Source organism: Micromys minutus (genome assembly GCF_963924665.1).
Source record: "Micromys minutus genome assembly, chromosome: 10".
Classification (NCBI taxonomy): Eukaryota; Metazoa; Chordata; class Mammalia; order Rodentia; family Muridae; genus Micromys; species Micromys minutus.
The window spans coordinates 11,985,399-12,007,863 of NC_137979.1; the positions used below are offsets into that span (position 1 = coordinate 11,985,399).

A 22,465-nucleotide genomic window follows, 5' to 3' on the forward strand; every position below is an offset into this window, starting at 1 on the left:
TTGACTAAAGGGGATGGGAATGTTCTGAAGCAAATGATTTTTTTATCCAATCTCATTGCTATACTAGCATTTGTTGCTTGACTTTTTCTGAGATGTGAAATTACTGTCCTAGGGCTCAGGGAAGCTCTTAACGCCCGCCGGGCTAAGAAGGAATTGTTGAAGACTTCCTTCTAGGACAGAAAGTAATGAAGGGCTATCACAAGACCCTTCAAGAGAGAGAGAAAGCCATTAAGGCCCTAACCCAGCCCCACAGCGTCCACTGAATATAAATTTCCCTGTGAACATCATCTTGCACAGCTCAGAGAGCTGGATATCAAACTTCCCCTCTCACACCGTTTTCACAGGAATGGCTACCCTTCCCCTGTGATCCTTATGAGGACTTCACCCACGTATTGCTCAGAGAAAGAGGGCCACCCTGAGACTTTCCTCAATGGCATTCCGTTCTCAGATGGCTTGGCCTTGGCTGCATATGCTACCAGCCATCACAGAGACATGTAACCATTGTCACAGCCAGGAGGCACATTGTCTCCTACGAAGGACAGGGGGAAGGTAGCCATGTTGGGATTGTGCACTGTGCATTCACCACCATCACATGAACCAGCCTCACATGCCTGCCTCAGCACCCACGGCCACCCGCTCCTGCATGACTCAGTTCTTGTTCTGTTGACCCCTGTTTGGACATTTACTGTGTTGTGTGTCCTTTCCTGGAGAGAGATAAACATCTACTGACCCCAGACAGGGCACAGACAACAGACCAAAGAAACGAGTCCTCCATAATGCCATTTGGTGAACCCATGAGTTTATTAGAGCTACATATGAAGGTATGGATAAGCATGTAGTTTCAAGATCATGGATGCCGTCAGACAGCTTCATCATGTCGTAACCTAGGTGACGACCCATGAAAGCTGCAGTTTTAGGCGGTTTGACAGGCAAAGAGCATTCTCTGCAGTCCTTACTGCTCTTACAGCTCTATAACCTGGGGGAAGAACCTTGAGATTCTTTGAAATTTTGAGAGTTCCCTCAGATTTGAGAGTGCTTGCTTCATGAGGCTTGTAAGTTTTGTATACTTCCTGAGTCTTCTAAAAATTGTTTTATTTCATGTGCACAGGTGTTTTGCCAGCATGAATATCTATGAACCATGTGCCTGGTATCCGTGGAGGGCAGACAAAGGCATCAGACCCCCTAGAACTGGACTGATAGATGGTTTTGAGCTGCCACGTGGGTACTGGGAAATGAGCTCAGGACCTCTAGAAAAGCAGCCACAGGGAGCTGTCCTGGCTCTTGGCCTCCTGGAGAGGAACCTTTTGGTTCTTGTGTAGCAATGGCAACTCCCATGGTAGCGCCTCCTGATCAGAAATGTATTTCAATTTCTTTCCGTTATTAATGGGGGAAGCAGCTCTTAACCACCAACCTTTACTTCCTAACTCTTTAGGAAAAAAATATTTATTTTATTTTTATGTGTGTGGGTGCTTTGCCTGCACGTATGTTTGCATAACACACATGTGCGTGTTGAGCTCGGAGGTTGAAAGAGAGCGTCCAATCTGTACTGGAGTTATAGACACGTATGGGGTCCTATGGGGCTTCTGGGAATCAAACCTGGGACCTTGGGACAATCAGCAGTGCTCTTAACTGCTGAGTCATCTCTCAGGCCCCATTTTTCCTCTTCATGAACCTTTCTCCAGGATGGGATGTTCCAATTAGAAAGAATTTCTGCACAACACGTATGAGAAAAAAAGTATTTTATACATGTTTACATATATATATGCCTCAGCATATGTTTATTCTTTCTTATAAATCGTTTACCTTGCTTGACATCTGAAACATACGTACAATTGTGAGGGCTTGGAGCCATTTTCCCCAGACGTGCATGTAGCTTCTAAACTTGACCTCTCTTTATCCAGCCCACCCACACATCCTTTCCAATTTCTACCTATTACTATATTCTGTTTCATAATCAGGTTGGCCTTTTGCCTGATTTTGTACCCGAGAGACGGCATGCACACCAATCTATCCACCCTCCATTGATAACTAGAAAAAAATTAAAAAATTTTTTTCTGAGCAGGAAGAGCCACCATGGGAGTTGTCATTGCCACAACAAAACCCAAAAGATTCTGCTTGAGACACCCAAAAGCCAGGACAGCTGCCTTCGGCTGCTGGTGAAGCTGTACAGGTTTCTGGCCAGACGGCCCACCTGCATCTTTAATCACAAGTTAATCTTTGTGCTGAGGAGGTCATTCACATGTCACACTAACCAGCCACTTCTGTCTGTCCTGGATGATCCAAAAGATGAAATGCTTCTTGGCTGAGAAGAGCAAGCCAGCTATAGTGGTGGGGACAGTCACAGTCACACGCAGACCCAGCACACACCCAAACTAGTGTGCACACTGCAGGTGAGCAGCCAGGCCGAAGCCACAGTCTCAAGACTGGGGTTAAGATTCTCACCTTTGACCAGCTGTCCCTGGCCTCTCACAAGGGCACTGGCGCCATGCTCCTGTCTGATCCTCAGAAAAGCAGAGGAATGCCCTGGTGTGTTTTGGAAGGCCCCAGGAACCACACACAAAGCCATACCGAACTCCATGTCTGCTCCAAGCGCTGGAAGTTTCAGCCTGGATTTCACTGTTATCACAAAAGCTTTGGGTAGAGCGGTGCTGGCCCGTGCCTTTAATCCCAGCACTCGGGAAGCAGAGGCAGGTGGATCTCTGAGTTTGAAGTTAACCTGGTCTACAGAGCAAATTCAAAGGCAGCCAGGGCTACACAGAGAAGTACTGTCTCAAACAAACACACACACACACACACACACAAACGAAAAACCCAACCACAAAAAGCTTTTTGGATGGGGTAAAAATGATGAAGGTGATGATGATGATGATAAAAAGGTGGTGATGATGATGAAGATGGTGATGATGATGAACAATTCCAAGGTAGTTGGGCAGATGGCTCATTGGTTCAGAGCACTTGTTGCTCTTTCAGAGACCCAGGTTTAATTTGGTTTGCACCCCAGTACCTCCATAATGGCTCACAGCCATTCATGACTCCAGTTCCAGAGGATCCAACGCCATTTTTCTGCCCCCTACAGGCACCAAGCTGAGGGTGGTGCACACACATGCCTACAGGCAAACCCCTCGCCTATAAAGTAGAATGCATCGATCTGATTTTCAAATCAATACAAAAACATCCAAGCTATCCTTCATAGGCTGAAGGGTGGAGGAAGGGAAAAGGTGATGGTGGTGAGTCAGACACAAAACTGTTCCCTGTCCATGTGTAAAGAAGCCAACAGTCAGAGGTCTGCCATTGAGAGAACACACTGCTGGGGAAGTCAGCCAGCCAAGACACAAAAGCACTTGTCTTTTCCCAGTATCCTAGCTCTGTCCAGGGCCTGTTGTCTTTCCTAACCACAGACAGTGGAGGGTCGCTGCAAACTGTTGATGTGCTCAGATCTTCCCGATGAAACGTTCTCACTGTTAACACGAGCACGTTCCACCTGCCTCGGAGCCAAGCCGTTCGTGATTACAGACTATTCCACTCCTTCTACCTTGAATTTGTTGTAGCTGAACAAATACGTTCCCCTGTGTCTCCCAGTCTCTAAAACTTTGATTGGACAGATTTGGTGGCAATGTTGTCATCGGTCATAGGCTAGAGACCCCACTCTGGGAGTTCTAGCATAGGACCCGCCTTCAAAGTAGGCGAAAGGGTGTTTTTCCTCATTGCTCCTCTGCAGGAGTGTCTTTGAGATGGCACACTGCCTCCTTTCACCTTCTAAGGCTCTGAAACCAGGTATCAACCCTTGAAGCTGTCCCAGTAAAGAATTATTGGGTAGCCTGTTTTATTTCTTCTTTCTGGATCTATCTATCTATGTGATTCCCCAGGACTTCTGGGACAAACTATCCAATGTGGTCAGCTGAAGGAGTTCTTTCAGGTCCCATATTATAACTTCCCATGTTTGTCAAAATCATCTTTCTTTTCTTTTCAATTTAGATTAGTTTGTTAGTCTAAAATACTTTGAGCTTATGGTGACCTCGAGTGGTTGCTTGTATAATTGCAAGTTGGATCTTGGCGACTTCAATTTGATCAATGGACCAATTAGCTATGCTAATGAAGATTAATTGAGAATCCCCTCCCTCCGAAAGTAGTTAGAGAGATAGCTTAGTGGTTAAGAGCACATACCTCCTGCAAAGAGAGCTAGAGTTCAGTTCACCGCATTCAAGGTAAGGGGGCTCGGAACAGATATCTCAAGGTAGGCCCAATTCCTGTGACTTCCTCAGACATTTACTCTGTTACACAAACACACACCCTCATTCTTCTTTTCAATTGAAAATGAAATAAAGTTTTGTTTCAGTTTGTGGGGTGCTTTCTAAGTGATTAGAACCCTCATTAGTCCACATCTCAGGTAGCATAAGACCCCCCCCCATTGAAGAGCATCCCCCCATCTCCTTATTAGAAGCAGCATTATTAGTAGCTGGCTCAGTGGTTAAAACCACATGGTGGCTCACAGCCATCTGATGCCCTCTTCTGGTGTGTCTCAGGACAGCGACAGTGTGTGTGTGTGTGTGTGTGTGTGTGTGTATGTGTATAATAAATAAATAAAATTTAAGAAAAGTTTTAAAAAGGAGCATTACCAGCTCATCCAGAAAAGACTTCTCCCTTATTTTTCTCAGCTATCAGTTCAGGCCTCTGAGAGAAAAAACTGTCTTTCCTGAAACTTTGGTTTTTGTTTTTTTTTTTTGTTTTTTTTTTTTTTTTTTTGAGACAGGGTCTCTCTACTAAGTAGAGCAACCTGGCCTCAACTTTTCAGAGACATGCACACACACACACACATGAACAGGAAAAGGAAACAGGAAAAAAAAAACACAGTTAGATATTGGAGAAATGGCAGAAGATCTGATGCTACCAAAGGTTCTAATGGAAACACTTATATATAATGCCTGAAACAAAGATGACCACACGCCGCGTTGATACAAAAACACAAGCGAGGTGTGGTGGCCCCATCTTTAGTCCCAGCACTCAGGAGATGGAGGCAGAAGGGTCTGAGTTTGAGGCCAGCCTGGTCCAGCACCGAAAATCCGTCTCAATATCTGGGCTTTTCTAGAGAGAGCCATATCACTGGGGGTCTGGAGAGCTCTTCCTATGAACAACGCCAAAGCAAGCACACAAACCAGCTACTCTGGAAGTTTAGAAACACTTCTCACGTTCAAAGCCAGTTTGAGAAACCTAGTAATAGTGAAAACAAGGCTAGGAATACAATCAGTCATAGGGTAACTTTAGCAGGCCCTGGGCACACTTCCCAGTACTGGAGGTCGGGGCTTTGATGAATCAGCAAGGTGATCTATATGATCCTCCTACTTCCTGATATAAATCCTGCTCTTGGCTGAGGGGAAAACCATTGAGCAAAAGTAACTTGGACCAGATCTCCACTAATAGGTTGACTTCTTACTTGTGGCACATTTAGAGACCTTTGGGTCACTGTTCTCATCTGTTTCCCTGCCGGGGTGAGTTGCTGGGCTCACAATCCTGTGTTCTGATAATGAGCTTCACACTAGTTTTAATGAAGTCTAACACAAAATCTCAATTCGCTGAGTTTTTATTATGCACCTCAACTGTGGGAAGCAGGAGAGTCAGGGGAGCCTGGTGTCAGCTTGCAGGTTTCCGTGGGTCGTTATGAGAAGACACGGAGGTGCCAAGTGAGGCTCTTCTCAGCTGAGGTCTCAGACAACAGCAGCCAGAAGGGAGATGAAGCTGGTCCAGTAAGGACAGGATGTTCAGTGGAAGTGTGCCACTGTTCCTCAAAACAGGCAACTCCTATTTACTTCTGAGAGGAACCTAGGACTTAAGCTGCAACACCCAGGGCTGCTAACACAGGTAAAAGTGACATTCCTCTGGTGGGCTTTAGTCAGCAATAAGGGACCCCTGGCAGTGTCTGGTGTATGCTTGGGATACCTTTGTTATTAATTCTTGCACATTTGCTTGTTAGCTGACTGTCAGGTACACAAGTGAACAGCATGTTCCTCACTGGGTAACTGTGAGGCTCAGGCAAGAGTGGAGGGTGAATACAAAAACCCTGGTCTCCATGTGGAAGCCTTCCCTCCGTTGACCACAAAGACCCAACACCTCCCTTTTCCAGACACAAGGATAGACGAAAACTATTTAGAAACTAAGAGCTTCAACAGTTTATTTCTTCTCCAAGGTGTGACCAAATGGTTTTATTGCATTTACTATTTCTGGGCAATGCACTGAGCAGAAAAAGAAACTGTTACAAAGTCTTATAGTCTTTGATCGGTCTGGACTAGAGGCTTCTTGATGTGAAAATCAGGACAGAGAGCACCAGAGGCCTTGAACTCATTTTCCCAGACCTCCTGACTGCTGAGAGCTGTTGTAGCCCCACTGGCTGCCTGCATCTCAGGTCCAGTCACAGCCACACTGAGCCTGGCCAACATCGGTGTGCCAGGACAGTGGGACCACATGTTTGGTTGCTTGAGGTTTCCTAGCAACAACCACTCCCAGAATCTCAGGCTTTGAACTTAAAGGCCATGGATGAAGATTCTCCCTGGCAGAGGACAGCAGCTCTGAAAGCAGACAACTGAGCTCAACATTCAAAGGAACAGCAAGCATGCTGCCTCAAGGTTGCATTGGTTCATCTGAGGCAGGAACAGCAACAGCACCACAGAATTAGCTGGAGTTGTGGCTATGTCCACGTAAACCCCAGTGTTGAGGTCCTTATTCCTAATACCTCAGGATGTGACTTTATTTGGAAATGGTCACTCCAGATGAAGGTGGGGCTCTGCTACAGTAGACTGGGTGAGCCCCAACCCAAAGACTGGGATCCTTGTACAAAAGGTAAGTTTGGAGACCAACACAGTGGAGATGAAGGCAAAGATGGAGAGATGTTCATACAAGCCCTGGGGTACAGACAAGTGTCAGTGACCATTAGACCCAGGATGATTCCCTCTTCTAGCCTCAGAAAGAACCAGCCCACTGACACCAGACCTTGGCCTTGCAAATTCCATTAACTGTGACAATGCCTCGTGCTGTTAGAAGAGCCTATGTTTAGTACTAGTTACGATAGTGCTAGGAAGCTAAACAAATGCCTTGGAGTCACTACCCATGAAGGACAAAACTTCACAGAAGCTTCTGTTCCAGGGCTTGGCTTACCCAGCAGAAGAGCCTGAGGGACTAGGCTCTTAACTCCTAGACAGAACGGAGAGGAATGTGAGTGGAGACAGGAAGTTTCTGTCATACTTGCTGAAGGGTCTTGGGGTACACAGAAGACATGTGGGGAAAGATGCATGAGCTTTAAAATGTGACCTCCTGATGGTCAGTGGACTCATGGGATGCTCCCCTGGCTAACCACCCCAGGCTGATGTCTAAGGATAGGTTAGTGCTTTTAGCCAGCTCCCTACTGTAGACACTGTACCCCTAGAAGCCACTGGGATGGGGCAGCCCAGTCCCTCTAAGGGCCGGAGCAAGAGGCTGGAGATCTCTGAGATGCAGATCTTGAGGCTGGAGATGCCTCACCTCCCTGGGTTTTGGCACAGCAGAAGAAAGGAATGCTCAGGGGACTGCTTCTTATCTGGGGAGGAAGAGGCATGGCACCAGAAGTTGGACACTACCTGAGAGCAAAGGGCAGGTGGTGAGGGCTCTGTGCTGGGGCAGGGGCTGGCTTGTGGGGCCACACCTGCTCAGTATGAGTTCAGAGCCTGCTTGGAGCGACGCTTCATGTGCAGGCGCTCATGGCGGAGGAGGTCATAGTTCTGCCGGAAAGTTTTGACACAGTACCGACACTGGAAGGGGCGGGTCTCGTCCTTTAGATGACAGTGTCTACGGTGTCTCATCAGATTGTCGTGTCGCTGGAAGCTCTTCTCACAGTCCCCGCACTGGAAGCCCAGCTTGGTCTTGTTCTTCTCCAGCAGGCCATCGGCGCCCGTGCCCTGCGTTTTCAAGGCATCCTCCTCACTCTTCTTCAAGGGCTGCTGCCTGTCTGGCCGCAAGTGGATCCGTCGGTGCGAGATTAGGTGTGAGTTGAGGCGGAAGCTCTTTCCACAGACAGTGCACCTGTAGGGCTTCTGGGCCTCATGGGTCTCTAGGTGTCCATCCAGGTCCTCGCTGTCACTAAATAACTCCCCACACACTGAGCATTTGTGTGGCTTTTGCTCCCTGCGGCTGCGAAGGTGCCGGATGAAGTTGACTCTCCAGCGGAAGATCTTTCCACAGTTTGGGCACACATATGACTTTTGTGAGGTTTGCACCTCTCCCTCAGCCTTAGTATCGCTCTGGTGGGCCGGGAGACTGTGGAGGTTTTCAGGGGGGCTCCTCAGCTCCTCTGTGCAGTATGAGCTGTGCTGGGAGTCCTCGTCCCCAGAGCTGGACAGCACGATTTCGATGGTCACCTCCTGGTCCAGGCTGCTCTTGAGGGCTGGTGGGTCACCTCCTGCTGTAGGAAACCAGCATGGTCAGTGGAACTGTCCAGACTGCTGCCTACTCCAGACCTTAGAAACCCTACTTAGAAAGGACGAACTGGGGATGCAGACACCAGGGACTGAAGTGCTCCTCAGTAATTCCTGAGGGTCTGGCTGCTGTTGGTACGGCGACTGTATCTTTCTTTCTGGCTTTCCTGCTATTTTCCCTTAATCCTTTACTTTCAAACCATTTCTTCCTGAGTCACTAGGACTTAAAATTCTAAGAATTAGCACTCACCTGTGAAAAATTTTAACACAACATTTATATTACTTAACCTCCAGGGTCCATAAGTGTGATGGCCCGGAAGGTTAAAGGTCATGTTGTTATGGTGAGCAAATCTCTCTTTGCACCTAGACTCTAACAAGTGCTGTATACCAGAAGAGGGCATCAGATCCCATTACAGATGGTTGTGAGCCACCATGTGGTTGCTGGGAATTGAACTCAAGACCTCTGGAAGAGCAGTCAGTGCTCTAACCACTGAGCCATCTCTCCAGCGCTGTAGTATTTGTTATATATGCTCCTATCACAGAGACATGTCCGAGGAAGAAGGATGGAGTGCAACCTGACCCTAATTGCTTCTCAACCTAAGTCCGCCTAGTTGGGCTTCAAAGCTCATCTCTCCTCTTGGCCTTCTACTTGAGAGGTCTCATCCTAGCCAGGTGGCTGTTATAAGCCTGTGTGGCCATATCTGTATGATCAAATGGAGTGGATGCTCCATTTCTCTAGGTTGATGGTAGGCACCTTCTAGACCTCTCAGACTGGACAGGTAAAGGGCGCTATTTAGCCTGTTGATGACAATTTTCTCTTATTACTACTAGATTTCAGAGAAAGAAAGAGTGCTACAGTAATCACAAGGGTCTCTTCCTTATCCACTAGGAGATGAAACTGTGACAGCCCCAACCGAACTGACTGTGCCCTAACACTCACTCAACAGCTGAAGTGACTCTCAGGGCAGCAGAATGCCACTATATTTGGAGACGCTTTTCAAAAGGCAAGGTGACTTATATGTAGAACCTAGGATTTTGGAAGGAAGGCTGGAGTGCTTGCTGCTGCTGGGTAGTGGTAGCATGTCTTTAATCTCAGCACTTGGGAGGCAGAGGTAGGCAGATCTGAGTTTGAGGCCAGCCTGGTCTACAGAGCAGCATAGGAAAAGATAATGAATCCTTTTACCCCAGAGCTTGTTTTACATATGAAAGGACAGAGATAAGTTAGTGAGCCTAACTGGTAGGCCCCACACAACTTGTGTTTCCACAGGAGGAAACCTGATGCAGAAAGAAGATTCTGTAGGTCACAGGAAGAGGTTGTGGGGGGGGGGGGGTGAGAGAGGAAGGCCCACCCTAATGAGACCTTGATCCTGCACAGGTAGTCTCTGGAACTGAGAGAAACTTATGTGGTTAAAGTTTGGCCAGGGTGAGGCCTTAGCAGTTGCTTAGTTGTAAAATATTGTACCACAGGGCAGCTCACAACAGTCTGCTCCTCATTTCCAGGGGAGCTGATGCCCTCTTCTGACCTCTACCACAAATACATACACATTTAAGAAAAAAAGCCAAAATCTCCATCTGTGGTGAGCTACCAAAACACGACAGCACAGCCACGAGCTCACGGCTTTTGTACCAGAAGGCATGGGTACAGTTGAAGAAGCATGAGGAAATGTGGAGGTTGCTTCAGAACAGGTAACGATAGACTGAGAGGTGTAAGGTGCATCTTACTGACAGATATGCAGGTAGCGGGAGAAACGGGGCTATTTCATGTGCTTCTGGGGGGATCTCCCAGACGGAAGGCAGAAGGAGGTCCTGACATAAGAGAAAGGTGATTCTTACGCACTGGAAGAACTTGGCTAACCCGTGTCTGGGTTTTCTGTCACAAGACGCTAAGAGATAACAAGCCGTGGCTGAAGAGATTTCTAATGCTGAATGTTCGATGTTAAAGATGCTGCTTTCTTTTCTTTCTTTCTTTTCTTTTCTTTTTTTTGCTACTTATATTAAAATTTGGAGGAAGAAAATTTGGATACTGAAGAAAAGAAACCAGAACTTGAAGATGGGTAGTTTTCACTACTACTGAAGGCAGCTCTAGTCTGTTTTCATTTACGCAAATAACCAAGGCAAGAAAGGGGGCGGGGCATCCAAATACGCAATAGCCAGTAGATTGGAGCGAGAGCTACAGACTTTCCCTATTCGGTGATTTTGGGGACTGACCTAATCATCAGTTCAAAAAACAAGCCATATGTTTTAGGGGTAATGGCTTAGCAGAATACTTGAATACTTTTCTAGCATTCACAAACCCTGGGTTCAATCCACAGTACAGTTAAAAAAAAAAAAAAAAAAAAAAGAAAAAAGCAGGACACGGGAGCAGCCCACCTTTAATCCTAGCACTGAGAAGGCAGAGGCAGGCAGAGTTTTGAGTTTGAAGCCAGCCTGGCTTATGTAACATGTTTCAGACCAGCCAGGGCTGTAGAGAGACCTTGTCTTGAAACAACAAGAATAAGAAAACAGAAACAAGAACCTCAAACAAAGAAATACATGGTCTGGTGATGTTATATAAAGAACTGAGTCAGGTCCCGACAGCCCGAGCCACTCCAGCTTCCGGGACCTCAGCAGAGCTGACAGGAGCGCAGCTGTTCACATAAATAATGGACACATGATTATCTATCTCAGAGTACAAAAGCTTGTACAGAAGCTTGGAGGGCTGCATCTCTGGCCATGTGATGGACTCTTTCACCTTGAGACTAACAAGAAGGCCCTGACACTGAATCAGAACCACTGACCAAAATAATCCTTAGAAAGTCTTTAGAAAGCAAAGTGTATAAGGGCTGGTGAGATGCTCTGAGGATCCAGGCCTGGAACTCCAGTTCCAGGGAATCTGACACACTCTCTGACTTTTGAAGGTACTAGATTCACATGTATATAGTCACACAGACACATACTGAGACTAGTATTGTGTTACTATGAATAGAAAGCAGATTAAAATCAACTGGTGTCAGGTTATCACTGCTGTGACAGATTGAGCATGGTTTCTGGGAGAATTATGGTGGCATTTGAACTTTGGGCTGGAAAAGCCACTGAGTGTCCCAAGCTTAGTGAGCTAATGAAGGCAGTGCAGGCAAAAGAGACCAGCTTTGTAACGTTTCAGGGGGAAGGAAAGATCCCCAGGGCCATTTGTATGCTACGGTTCTGATCAGATGGGAAGAGTCAGTGGTGATTAAGAAGAGACCAGAACTATGAAACTGAAACGTCCGCTTTGTTGGGACAACTGATGCTGGTCAGCTGGAGCTGAGGAGTTAGCAGTGATTAAGAACAGACCGAATTACCCAGTAAAATCTAGGAAGTGTTTTCTCAGAGTCAGCACACAGAAGCTGTGGTCAGTCCAAAGGGAGCCGAGGCTGTACCCTGTACTGGCAGCTGGAGCTGGTAATATGGATGTTAAAGACAGGACACCCGTCGGCCTCTGGAGGTGGTTCCTTTCCCACCACTCAAGACTCCATACTGGGAGGGCACCGAGTAGCTTCTGCACTCTAGAGTCTGCTCTTTAACAACATCACCTTGGGATTCCGGTTTCCACGATCAGGTAAAAGGCACACTCACTACATTCAGAGCCCTGTTACGTTAACTCTTGACAATCTACCCAGGAGAAGCAACGAGCAGCCACAGCAGTCAGCACACACTCCCACCCCCAGCTCTCCACTAGATACAGCGTCCAGGGTCCTCACCTGGACAAGGACTTTGTGTGAGCACCCCCTGCTGGCAGGACTGGAGCTCGGGCACCGGCAGCTCTTCCCACTTCTTTCTTTCTTCTCCTTGGAATGGCTGGAGGCTGGGAGGGTCTTTCCAAAGAGAATGGAGAAAGTCATTTGTCACATATAGGTGTGAATACTTAGAAACCATTAAGGAAGAGGCAGACTATGATCTGCAGGTGCTGCATGCCCTCTGGGGTGAGCACAAGGGGTTGTCTGCTGAGTGAATGAACCTGAAGGCAAAAGAGCAAATGCCGCGAACCTAGGTTCTGAAGCTGGACTCAGTGTAGGTTGTAGTTCTACCACAGATGCTAACACCTTCCATGGTAGGCCCTGCGTGGGCTTTAGGCCGCAGACCTTCCACAAATGGACTGTACTGAGCTTCTAGGACAGGAATGACAGGGGCCGGGGGGAATGGAGGCCTGTGGTTGTTGCTGATCCTATTAAAGGCAATGTCCCTTCATAGCATAGGTCACACACAGACACACATAGACACACACACACACACACACACAGCAGAGAGGATGGAGGTCCAGGGTCACTGCTGATCCTATTCAAGGCTAGCCCTTCATAGCACAGGCTGCATGCATAAATCTTGAATCTTGGCCCATCTCTCCCCATGGAATTCGCTGAGCACTTGTTCGAGTAGGTGGGGAGCAGGCAAGCAGTGTCCTCAGCCATATGCAACTGACCACTTTTCTAGAGAGGACCTTATTACAAATATAAAGCTACTCGGGACAGCAGAAGACATTTCTCTTCTCTACAAGTCCAGGCTGAGGAACACAATCTCAACGGACAGCAAAATATAGGGTCCTCACTCTCTACAAGAAGCCAGAGTCAAGGCAAGACATGGAATGCTAGGAGTGGGGAGCTATGGAGGGATACTGGGGATGCTCCGGATGAAATAGTTTTCTACCTTGCTGTCCACCCACCTCTGATTGTCACTCACCTATGCAGGAGGCCTGGGGTGCTTCTTTATCCTGGAGGTCTGTCCACTCTGTGATCCGCAACCCATTCTCCTCTTCATGTGAGTGGCCTGGCTGAACTGGAGGCTCATCTATTCACAAAGAGGTAGGACACCTTAAACAGTGTAACCCCCACCCAACCCAAGAAGAGACAGAGGAGAGATGACCAAAGAGCTGTGACAGGTACCACTGGGGCTATAAAGGAGAACGAAGCCAGACATATTGGGGTAAAGTGAAAGGCGGCAGGGGTACAGGGCAGGCTGGGGCTTAGGACCATCTCTCTGAGGCCTATTGGGTACATAAGACAGGGCCTTTTGAACAAGCATGTTTGAAAGCTGATGGAATCAGTCCTGCACAGATAGCTTCCTGTCAAGGTAAAGGGTAAAAGAGAACAGATTCGACCACAGTACCTTAACCTCACAGGTAGTGTCCCTCATTCAGAGTGAGGCCCCTATACCTTCCATATACCTGGCTAAACGTGAGCTAGGTCTTACTTGGAGGCATGGAGACTGCATAGTCTTCCCCAATGATGAATTCTCCGTAGAAACCAGTCTGTGCCGGGTCCAGAAGGGACCAGTCCTCTTCTGAGAAGCATAATATCATGTCCTTAAATGGGGAAACTCGGTTCTGAAAGTACAGAGCAGGGCTGTGTCAGCTGGGGAGGAGCAGGGCCTTCCTGTGTATTAGCTATGGTGTCAAGATACCACGGACAAGTACCACATGTACCACAAGGCATTTATGCAGAATGACTAGAGGCTAGAAATCAAACCAAGGTGCAGCAGAGTGAGCCAGTGGAAAAAGCCTGATTTTGGGGGGGTTTGGTGCCCTTCCTGGGCAGTGGTGGCACACACTTTTAACCTCAGCACTGAGGCAGGCAGATCTACATAAGTTTGAGGCTAGCCTGATGATCTACAGTATGAATTTCAGAACAGCCAGGGCTACACTGAAAAATCCTGTCTCAAAAATCCAAAAAATTCAGGGTGCTCACATGGTAGAAGGGGCTTTCCAGGGTTCTATCCAGTATCACCACGAATACCTCCAGGCCAGGGTTGGTAAAGAACAAATAAAATTAAGCCTCAGCTACATATACAGGAACTTTCAACATTGCTTGGCCCAAAACCTGACTTTCAGTTCTTTGCAATTTCAGATCCATCCCTTTGGGAAACACAGATATTCAAACATCATCCTCTGGGGCCCAAGCCTCTTTAGCTACTGAAAAGAAATTTTTAGGTGTTGCTGAGAGACACTGAACTATAAGCAAAAATGTCTCAATGGACTGAAGGTCCAGACTAAACCTGTAGCAATGCTGTAGTACTGACCTGTGGTTTAACCACCATCACGTCATACAAACCATGCTAAACCTGTGGTGCTTGGAGAGAAAAGGCCACCCATGGGCCCTGAGACACAATACTACAGCACAACGTGAAAACAGTAGCTAAACAACCAAACTTGAAGTGCACAGTGACAGAATGAGGTTTGTCGGTTGGTTGACTATCTTGCTGTGTGGGTAACAAGACCCATATGGAAGATATTAGACAAGAACCCACCAGCTCTCTCGGGCCTCACAGACTTACCCAGACTTAGTCTGTTAGTGAATTTTTAGTTCATTACTAAATATTTTCATTGTTCAGAAGAAACAAAAACAACCATTATGGGCTGGCTTAACAGTTCTATGTTATAGTCCTTGACTGTTACCATCTCTAAATGCTGAACATTTTATCTCTCCCAACTATGTAAATTGGCAGACCAAAATCCAGCCACATTATACGGGCTCAAAAAAACTGAACCACCTGCCTACGCCTTTCCAAAGCAAGCCACTTCTAAAAATACAGACCAGACCTCACGGTGACTGGATATTCCCCTTTCCCTTTCTCTCTCCTACCACTGCGGCAACGGGGCAAAAGGACATGTCACAGATCTGGTCTATCAATCTCCCTCCTTTATAGACGACAACTTCCTAGGAATGAGGCTTCCCCGAAGGGGATGAGACTGAACACAGGATTACCCAAGGCATGGGAAGCTTTCTCTGAAAGAGTCCAGTGGAAAATGGGAGGGGGCTGGAGAGATGGTTCACCAGTTAAGAATACTTGTTGCTTTTACAGAGGACCTGGGTTTGATTCCCATCACCCACATGGTAGCTCACATCCATGTGGTACACATTCATGCATACAAAATAAAAAGAAAGGAGAAAATGGTAGAAAAAAATCCGAGGTGTTCTAAGTCCTAGGCCAGAGAATGGAGAGAGATTGGGTTATTGCTAACTCAGTTTCAGGCTAAGCCAGCAGAGGAAAATAAACCCATCTCCTCCACTTTGCTCTCCTCTGCTGACGTTCTCTCAAGGCCACAGTGGAATGTGGAAAGCAAGACTTAGGAGGCAGACATGGTGCCACACCTTCACCCTATAATCCAACTAGCACTCAGGAACCCAAGGCAGAAAGACGAGTTCGGGGCTAGCTTGGGCTACACTGTGCAAATCTGTCCACCCCCCCCCCCCAGACTCTCTTGTTCTTAGACTAGCCTCCTTCCTCTGCAGAGTTGCTAAAGTGGGCAACTTTAAACTCTGTCCTCTTCGCCTTGGTTCTTTGGGCTAAGGCTACATCCCATGGCAGATAGCAAGCAGGCCAGAGTCCTGGAAAACAGTCAGAGATCAGCTTTTGGTAATCACTCACCGGGGGAAGCTGGCAGGTGGTCACTGGCTGGGTATCCCTGACACTCTGCTCCTGAACAAGAAAAGCATCCTGTGGAACTGGAAGAGACAGAAAAGATGTCCCAAAGGGAGCCCGGCTTGGTCCCCAACACTTCCCAGACTTCCAGGGGTGATCTGTGCTACAGGGAAGAGAAGCAGAGAGGGACCAACAGGGTTGCTATGCATAACTTGCAAAATGAGCACTTTGCAAACCTCAAGGGTTCTGGAAGTCTTTTCAGATAGACAATGGGGGCTAACACAGGGAATGCAGGGGTTTAGGATGGCCCAACCAATTTGCTGTTCAACCCTGTAAATCCAGGAACCTGCCTCAGCAGCTAAACATGCCAAGAATACAGTGTTACTCGCCAGTAATCCAGAAGAGGCAGAATCAGTCAGCCTTTATTATGAAACCACCATGTCTCAAAAAAGAAACCCAGGGCCAGGGAGATGGCTCAATGAATAAGGGTGCTTGCTGCTAACAGAATGACTTGAGTTCAATCCAAGGGATCTAAACCTACCAAGGACCACGTCCGACAAGTTGTTCTCTAGCTATCAACCATTGACCCCACAGCATCTTTACGCCAGCATGTACATATATTAAAAAAAGAAGGCTAAACTGGTGGTTCAGTGAAGGGGAGGACTGGTGTGGGACCTTTAGTAAACTTGACATCTGCAAAGTTCCACACAAAGACTGTTTAAGAAGTTAGCCTGGATGCAGAAAACGAGAATCCTTGTACCATTACTGAGAACGTGAATTAGCACAGCCATTAGAAAAAAACAGCAGGTCTTCCAAAAAAAAAGAAAAAATGAACAAAACTATTACCGAACAATCCCTCTTGTGATTAGAAACCACAAAAGAAACAAAACCTCAAAGGAGCAAGTCACTCTCACGTTCCCTGGAGAATCAGTCACAATAGCTGTTAGAGGATCACAGTGTCTGTCGGCAGATGGATGGATAAAGGAAACATGGTGTACAAGAGAGATTAGTTAAGAATAGGGAAGGACAGGGACACACGGACACCGGAGTGGGAAGCGGGGTACTGGGGGAGAGTGAAGGAGAAATGAACACAAGAACAGAGCAGATGGTCAACGGAGACAAACTGTTTGACATTCCACAACATAACACACCTCGTTCATGTGTGCAAGGGTGAGAGCATGCGTGCATGAGCAGTATGTACGCATATTAAAGCTATGCACGGGGGCTGGAGAGATGGCTCAGCGGCTAAGAGCACTGTCTGCTCTTCCAGAGGTCCTGAGTTCAATTCCCAGCAACCACATGGTGGCTCACAGCCATCTGTAATGGGATCTGATGCCCTCTTCTGGTGTGTCTGAAGACAGCTATAGTGTACTTATATACAATAAATAAATAAATCTAAAAAAAAAGCCATGCATCACTACATCCAGCTGCGTATTGTCTCTTAAGTTTTTCCCAGCATGTGACGTGGGAGGTGGAGGTAGGTGGGTTTGAGTTTAAGGATACATAATGAGATTTTCTTGGCACTCAGGGAGACCTATCTCAGAAAGAAAAACAAAATGAGAGACAGAGAAGCTATGCAAACATACAGACACTTGGGATACTATTCAGTCATAAAGGGTGGCCTCCTACCTCTCCTGTGCAATCTTGCTCATAGATTGAGCTTCTATCTGGAGGACGAGTTTTAATTCTGCTCCCTAATGCCTGCCACCGATCATGGATGGATCGCTGTCTTATTCTACCCAAGCAAAGGCGAGTTTTGGCGGAAGAGTGTGGGTCACAATCAGAGGTCGTACCTCTAGTAAATCATCCTAGTGTTAAATGGATTCCCAGTTGCTGGGCATCAGAAAACTCTGTATTGAGTATAGGAAGCAACCCAAAGTCAGAGTGGATGCAACTGGGGTTCTCGAAGATTCCTCGAGTAGGCCTCTCCCTGAGCAACCCTCCCCTAGGAGGGTTTATATGTACATACAGGCTGCTTGTACAGCCTTTATATATCGTTGACTGGGAGGAGTGGTTCTTTCCTTATAGTATTTCCTGATATGTTTGAACTATGTTCCTTGAGCATTCAGATGCTCAAATCCTAGGCACCTCAAAATCTGACTGTATTTGGAGGAAGGCTCGCCAAAGAATCAATTAGGTTAAAATGAGCTCACAAGCACGAGCCCAAACTCAACTGGTATCACAAAGGAGGGTTAGCTAGAAGATAGGAAGGCAGAAGATAAGCAGGAGTGGTTGGTTGTCTGTCGCTAATACAAGGAAGCCAAGAAGAGCCCAAGGCTGACCAGTCAACAGTTCAGGCGGCCAACCTGAACTCTCACCGTGTGAGAGAATAAACTGTGGTTAGAGTGCAGAGAACACAGGTAGACACCACCATATCAACACAGCTAGTCCTAGCCAGAGGGACAGAATTCTGATTTGTATAAAAGTTAGTAAACATTTGCAGGCAGGAGAATTATCTACACACTCAGGGCAGCCTGAGGAAGGGGAGAGAAAGGGATGGGAAGAGGAAAGAAGGGAGAAAAAAGATAAGGTGTTAAGCAGATGCTCTATCACAGAGCTGTGCCTCCAGCTCACTGAACAGATTCAATGCCAGAAGTAACAACAACAAAAAAACACCTCAAGAATGCTCTTTTTCCATTATAATCAAGAGTCCTGTTGCAGTGGCGAGGTTTGTAAGAGGAATTCAGGGTCTCTGGGCCTTGAGGAGCAAGCACACTCCAAGGAAGCAAGAGGTGACCTATTACAACCCAGAGGAATGATGGCTCAGGCTTTGAGCCTAACCCTTCCCCCTCTTTGCAGCTGTTGGGTGGTTTAAACAGATACTCAAACCCTGCCACAGGGCATTGGAGCCATTTGCCCGAGGGGCCACTGTTCTCTCTCAGGGGATTTTTGATTTCTTACAGCTGCAGGGTAACCTAGCCAAGAAAATGTGGTTTTGAGAGGACAGAAGACAGATCAGGCCACGGGTCCCGGCCCAACAGTGACTATCTGTCTCCACTGAGAACACCCTCAAAGAAAGAAGACCATATAATCTCACACCATCTGTTCACACAGACTTTCCCTCTGGGAGGACTCAATACCAAGAAGAGACTCTTGGTCGGTTGCTCTGCGGAAAGATCCAGAACACAGTAGTAATTCAGAGGAGACTGAGACTGTAAAAAGGCCATCACTTGAGTCAACACCCAAGCACGCACACTGATACTACAGACTGCTTACCTAGGTCTTCGCTAGGCTGGCCCGGCGATCTGCTTAGGAGCCCAGGGCCCTGTGCTAGAGCCCCAGGCTGGGTGTCAGGGCTGCTCTGGGACTCTGCTGACATTCTTTCTTGTTCTAGGTCCTGAGGGGCGGGCCCGTCGCCGTCATCAATCACCACGGGGTCTTCACAGTGCTTGAGCTGCAATCCCAGAGAAAGCAGGTCAGGGCCAGAGAGAGGAATATGACCAAGCCTGGCCCACAGGCTCTGCACAGGTCTGGGTAGGCCTTCTCCCCTTCTGGGCTTGCCGGCCATGGGCTCATTGGGTAACAATCCTCTCCACTTAAGACTTCAGAGAGAGTAGTAATGTCTGCTTTCTTAGGAAACCGAACACTGGGTCTGGACAGAATTTCTCATCTGGGGTCAGAAGTCTCACAGGGTCAGCAAGGGCTCCCCTCTCCCAGAGGCCCCGTGCTCACCCACTGCCAGGGTCTCCCTGGCTCCCGTTCCAGAGCCTCTACTGCAGCCACAGCCTGCTCTCCGCTCTCAGGCTCCTGGGCACGCACCCAGCTCTGGATCTCCCACGGCAGGATAGCCAAGAACTGCTCCAGCACCAGTAGCTCCAGGATCTGCTCCTTCGTATGCCTTTCAAGCCTCAGCCAACCCCGGCACAGCTCCCAGAGGCGCTGCAGGGCCTCCCGAGGGCCTGCGGCCTCCTGGTAGCGGAACCGGCGGAAGAGGCGTCGAGAGGACTCTGGGCTGGGAGGCTCACCCTGAGGGCTGGGGTTCTCTCCAGGAGGACTCCGCATTTTCCTGGGCTCCTCGCTTTCCTTTGGAGCCAAGACTCGTGGGCACAGGGCTGTGGGCATGATGGGATTTGATGGGGGTCAGCGGCAGAAGACGACCCTATTTCCAAACAGAAATCGCTGGCTTCAATGCTCTGGTCTCCTGTGGTTATTTCTGAGGGGGTCCTAGACAGAGCCCATGGGAGACCAGCCCTTTGAGGAATCCCTGGGAAATGTAAGTGCTGGTGTAAGAAGATGACCCTTCCCACAAGCCATCACTCCATGTGGAGTCCCCTAACATGTGGCAGTAAAGAAGGCCGGAAATTTGAGAGAAAAGTGGTGGCATTTCAACAGGACACTGGCATTTCCAGTACCCGAGAAGAATAATGAGGCCACAGGCAGATACCAAGGTTTGTGATACCTTTGATGGACAGGTCCTCCTGGAGGAAATAGCCCCAGCAGACCACAGTCTTGAAGTTTTGGAGCCAAAGTCACTGTCTCTGTTCTTAAGGTCTTCACAAATTGAACTGAAAAAAAAATATACAAGGGAAGAGTCATGCAAGACCACTCTGTGGAACAATGTTACTCTGCCAAGGATGGAATGCATGGACAAAAGCCCAAGAGAGCTTTCACTGTGTTGGCAAGGACAAAAACTCCCAGGCACAGAAGGAACACAGAACTGGCCATGGAAGCTTACCAGAGAAAAATAACTGTATTTAAAAACCCTATTGCTAGGCCTGGGGGTATAGCACACGAATAGACTCAGCTCCAAAATTGTGCTTCCTCCACAAACAGTGTGTTACGACAAGCCTTACACCCACCTGGGTCCAACACAGGAACTTTTTGGGGCTGGAGAGGAAGCCGAGTGGTTAAGAGTATACACTACTTTTCCCACTACCCACCTCAGGTCATTCACAAAGTACTGTAAGTCCAACTCCAGGGTCTCCCACACCCTCTTCTGGCCTCATGGGCACCACACTCAAGCACACAAGCCCACACAAAGATGTCTACACAGGCATACACATAATTAAAAAAAGTTAAATCCTAAAAAAATCTTTTAAAGTTCTTGCTGCATGGTTAAGCAGGCGGGTGTGTGCATAAGTGTATGTGTAAAGGGGTTGGTGGGAAGGGGGAAATTATGTCATTATATTTTAGTATCTAAAAATGTGGCTAAAAAAACAACAAACAAAAAAACCGAAAACAAACCAAAACCTACTGTCTTTCATCGGTGCCTATCCTTTGCTCTCTCCAAATGACGCTCCAGGCAGTGGGACAGTGATACAGCCCTTCCTGGTCACGAGGACGGCAGTCACGGCCAGTCTTTCAGCTCTCTAGGAACTCCGAGTGCCAGATACACACACACACACACACACACACACACACACACACACACACACACACACACACACACGACACGAGATGGGGCTGGGAGGCTCTATAGCTCCCCGGGTATCACATACAAAATCCAGCAAACACAACCAGGGGCACAGCATAACATAGCATGGCCTCTTTACTTGACCCCACACTTTCGAACACTCCGGGAAAAGGCAAACGGAGACACAGGGTTCTGCTCTCAGGATTCTGCAAACCCTAGGCAGGGCCACTGACTCTTTACACCCTCACCTGGAAGAGATTCCCAGCGGGGGCAGCACAGCACCACTTGGCAGGAAGACAACCACCGATACCAGAAAGCCACCAAGCAACCGAACAAAAACAACCTGGAACCCCAACTTTTCTGTATTCCTTTGATTTCCGAAGTAAAGACAAGACACGAAGCGAGCCTCTGAAAGCAACAGGCTGCGAACCGCGACTACTCTCTCACGTCTCACTCCGGTTTTAAGAACCCAGTCTGGGCCCCGCCCGCTCTCTTCGGTTTCCTCCGCCCACCATCTCCCACCTGCTGGGCCCTGAATGGCTCAGGTCTGCACGCAGAATTAGGGTACCCAGGGTTCCACCCTCAACATCCAGCTCTGCTGTTGGACTGCTCTCAGAGAGCCCTAGGCCAGACAAGCGTGTGCCTCTTTGTCACTCTGGCACCTGGCGCGCAGGAGGCTCGGGAGCGGAAGCTTTATGAATGAACTACCGTTAGTGAGGGGAGGGGTCCCGCAGGGGCGGGGCTTGCCAAAGCAGTTATTGAAGGAGCAGGATCCCAGGGAAGGACTGAGGAGAGGAGGAGGAGGAGGGTGTTTTAGGCCCAGGAGAACTATGGGGTTTCTGTCGCTTACACTCTTTGAGATTTGCTGGCTCTTCACCTCGAAGCCTGGGGACAGCAGGGGAGAGGATCCTCACCTTCCAGCTCGGTCTCTCTGGTGTCTTGGCCAAGGCGGCTCCAATTCATGGGCCAGACTCCGTCCCTGGCCAGGCCAACCCTGTCTCGGGATCCTCTAGAATGCATCAGCTGGGCTTGGGAGCGAAGGGAGACGCCTGAAAGATAATCGTATTGCTTCATCCCCGAGGGCACCTATGAGGACACGGCTCTGGGAGCGGGGGATCTGGGCCCGGACGCGGGAAGAGAACAGGGAGCAGGACCCAGGCGCGGGGCTGGGGATCGGAGCGCGGGAAGTGGGGAGCAGGATCCGGGTTCAGGCAGTAGGGCACAGGAAACCGGGCCACGGTATACTCACCGCTGCGCAGCGTCCCGGTTGGCGGGCCGCGCAGGCCGGGCCGCCGCGGAAAGG

General features: G+C 48.3%; 1 protein-coding gene across 4 annotated transcripts; it reads right to left on the bottom strand.

Moving 5' to 3' along the window:
• Positions 1-6,140: 6,140 nt before the first annotated feature.
• ZNF496 (zinc finger protein 496) lies at positions 6,141-22,206 on the bottom strand. Of its 4 annotated transcripts, none has more exons than XM_080922296.1 (9): positions 22,013-22,206; positions 20,209-20,314; positions 19,482-19,908; positions 19,026-19,203; positions 15,816-15,892; positions 13,641-13,773; positions 13,131-13,238; positions 12,158-12,271; positions 6,141-8,422 (listed from the first exon to the last, which is right to left on the bottom strand). In XM_080922296.1, the coding sequence occupies exons 3-9, from the start codon at positions 19,869-19,871 to the stop codon at positions 7,674-7,676; spliced, it is 1,749 nt and encodes a 582-aa protein (XP_080778422.1). In that variant the 5' UTR covers positions 19,872-19,908; positions 20,209-20,314; positions 22,013-22,206; the 3' UTR covers positions 6,141-7,673. The 4 variants fall into 4 exon arrangements, with proteins under 4 accessions (XP_080778422.1, XP_080778419.1, XP_080778420.1 ...); XM_080922293.1 differs by having other exon boundaries at positions 6,141-8,425; XM_080922294.1 differs by having other exon boundaries at positions 6,141-8,425; positions 22,077-22,118.
• Between the last annotated feature and the right edge of the window lie 259 nt (positions 22,207-22,465).